Source organism: Hippocampus comes, unplaced genomic scaffold (genome assembly GCF_001891065.2).
Source record: "Hippocampus comes isolate QL1 unplaced genomic scaffold, H_comes_QL1_v1.1 scaffold371, whole genome shotgun sequence".
Taxonomy (NCBI): domain Eukaryota; kingdom Metazoa; phylum Chordata; class Actinopteri; order Syngnathiformes; family Syngnathidae; genus Hippocampus; species Hippocampus comes.
Window position 1 is genome coordinate 241,171 of NW_017805065.1, and position 2,680 is coordinate 243,850.

Genomic DNA, 2,680 nt, shown 5'->3' on the forward strand with positions numbered 1-2,680 from the left:
TGTGTAATAAACGGTCTGTTAAACATTTATTATGTGTTCCCAGGCTCCAAGAAAGAGATGTCGATATGAGGAAAAAACATGTAATGAACTGATTACTCAACAATTAAGATTTCGGAAACTTTTTTTTACGGCAATTCGATCAGTCCTAATTCAAAAGTTGAACTTTGTTCTGTCGAACCCGCTCGCGTTAGACACCACCACGCGAGCGCTGTCATCTAAACCACAGAGGGAGCCGGTGCCCTCACCTGCTTGGCGTCCTGGATCTGCTTACGGACCACCTCCTTGATGGTGGGCGTGTTGGCCCTGGGCGGCTGGAAGAGTAAACTGATGCTGGTGTCCTGGTCCTCCGGGGCCGTCTCGGGCCAGCCCAGGTCCAGGTCGGGCACCTCCTCGTCCGACTCCTGCGGGAAGTAGGTGGAAGGGCCCGGCCTGCCTCCGGGGCGCCGCCCCTCCGCGTCAACGTCGTCGTTGTCGTCGTCCTCCGCCGGGGGGGGCTCGGCGCTCTCCAGGATGAAGCGGATCTCCTTCTCGGACAGGAAGTGGTTGATCTGCTCGGCCTGGAGGAAGTCGTCGTAGGCATCCTTGCCGCCGCAGAGCAAGGCGTAGATGGCCAGACGGTAGGTCTCCTTGTAGTGAGGATGGATGTAAGGAGGAGGATCGTTGTCCTTCAGAGCAGAAAAGTCCGACCACACCGACTCCCTGGATGTCATCGCTTTCCGGCAGGTGTCCAACCTTCTCAGTCTCAAAGTCTTACACCTCGGGGGTCCACGCTGTCCACCGAATCGGGAAAGTCCGCTCGCTTCTTCTCAAGTCCGCAAGTGCACTTGAGAAGGACTACATTTTTCGATGTCAGCAAGTGTCAATGTTGCAACTCGACAAGTTCTCTCGACAAAAGGGGGCCGCGAGTCCCACCGTCTTTCTAAGTCCACTTTACCGACTCCATCGAGACTTCCAGCCCACTCCACCGAGTCTACAATCTTTCACACGAGTTCACTCCGCCAAGTCTGCTCGGGGCACTTTTACAGTTCTATCGAGTCTGCAAGTCCACTTCATCGGGTGTACACGTCTACTCGTCCTTGGCCTCGAGTCGACTTCTCATCGTCAGCAAGTTCACTCTTGCGAGTCCGGGTCAACGTGGCTTCCATGCCAAAGTCCACAAGCCCCCCCCCCCTCTGAAAGGGCTACAATCTTCCAAGTGGACGGTTGTTGTCCATCATGTGTCCTTTAAGTCTTGCGAGACTCCCATGTCTATCTTGTCTGCAAGTTCACCCCACAAAGGTGACGGACGATTGTTCCGGGCCGGCAAGTTTACAAGTCTACTCCTTCAAGTCTTACCTCCACCAAGTCTGCTCGGGCACGCTGTGAAATATGCGAAAACCCCAAGCCCCCCCCCCCCTCTGAAAGGGCTACAATCTTCCAAGTGGACGGTTGTTGTCCATCATGTGTCCTTTAAGTCTTGCGAGACTCCCATGTCTATCTTGTCTGCAAGTTCACCCCACAAAGGTGACGGACGATTGTTCCGGGCCGGCAAGTTTACAAGTCTACTCCTTCAAGTCTTACCTCCACCAAGTCTGCTCGGGCACGCTGTGAAATATGCGCCGTGCTCCACCGTCAAGGATGCGGATCCCTCATCCGGGGTAAGTACACTCATGCCAGGACACGCGTCCTGTCTACCACACGTACGTATGTAGATAGTTTTCCCAGAAAAGGTCTACAAGTCCACTCCAGCAAATCAATAGTTCTTCAAGTTCACTTTTTGAATCCTCCAAGTCCAGGTTCCAAAGTCAAGTCAGGCAAAGCCACGAGTCCATTCTACCAAGTTACAGGTCGACCCCCTCCAAGGCCACAGACGTCCATACTTCCGGTTCGATGCTTGACGTCTCAGAGTCCCTCGTTTGATGTCGAAGATGACGAAGTTGCGCTCACATGGTTGGTCGTCATCCGCAAGAATGAGTTCCGTGGTGTCGGGATTCCAGTTGTTTTCTCCTTCGTTTTCGTCTTGTCTCTTTTTTTTTTTTTTTGCGGACGTTAAGCTAAACCGGTCGCTAATACGTTGAGCAAAGACGCCAGAACCGGTCGGTCCAGCGTGAGTAAACAACGCGGGGCGAGTCTTTCCCTGGAACACACACACACACACACACACACACACACACACACACACACACACACACACACACACACACGGAACTACTTGCCAGAACTTATCTTTTGTTTGGGTCCAACTGGGTTCTTCTTAGCTGGGGGGGAATTAGCAGAGAGCTGACGTCAAGTCCCGCATGGCTTCCCGCGACCGAGGTTGTGGATCACAACCTGTTGTACCTGCTACCCAAACACACACGCGAACAAGACTCGCCCGGGGCTCTACCGGGAGCAGGTTTGTTCAGCTGGTTGGCGGGCCTTACAAATGACGCCACAAAACAAAAACCAAGACCAGGTCCATCCGTCAGAGCCAAGGTTTATTAAGGGAGGAAAGCAGGAAGGGAATCTTTCTGATTACACATCCCCAGAATAGAAAAGGGCAAGGAAGCTACAAAGTGGCAGACTTTTTTCGTTGCGGCTACAAAATGGTATATCGTGCACACAAAAAGGCAACGTGGTGGCCACAAAATGGACACGTGTGGCCATAAAGCACGACATGTGGTCGGTCGACAATTTCCCGAGCCCACTCGACCGGGGTTCC

General features: G+C 53.1%; 1 protein-coding gene across 1 annotated transcript; it reads right to left on the reverse strand.

Annotated features, from left to right (window-relative positions):
* Positions 1–122: 122 nt before the first annotated feature.
* On the reverse strand, positions 123–2,674 carry LOC109512642 (protein FAM83B-like). Its single transcript, XM_019864525.1, has 2 exons — positions 1,561–2,674; positions 123–1,335 (listed from the first exon to the last, which is right to left on the reverse strand). Exon 2 carries the CDS (start codon positions 708–710, stop codon positions 216–218), a length of 495 nt encoding a protein of 164 aa, XP_019720084.1. The 5' UTR covers positions 711–1,335; positions 1,561–2,674; the 3' UTR covers positions 123–215.
* Between the last annotated feature and the right edge of the window lie 6 nt (positions 2,675–2,680).

Excerpts from the sequence above, each read along its gene's own strand:
- LOC109512642 (XM_019864525.1), bottom strand. The coding sequence starts at position 710 with ATGACATCCAGGGAGTCGGTGTGGTCGGACTTTTCTGCTCTGAAGGAC.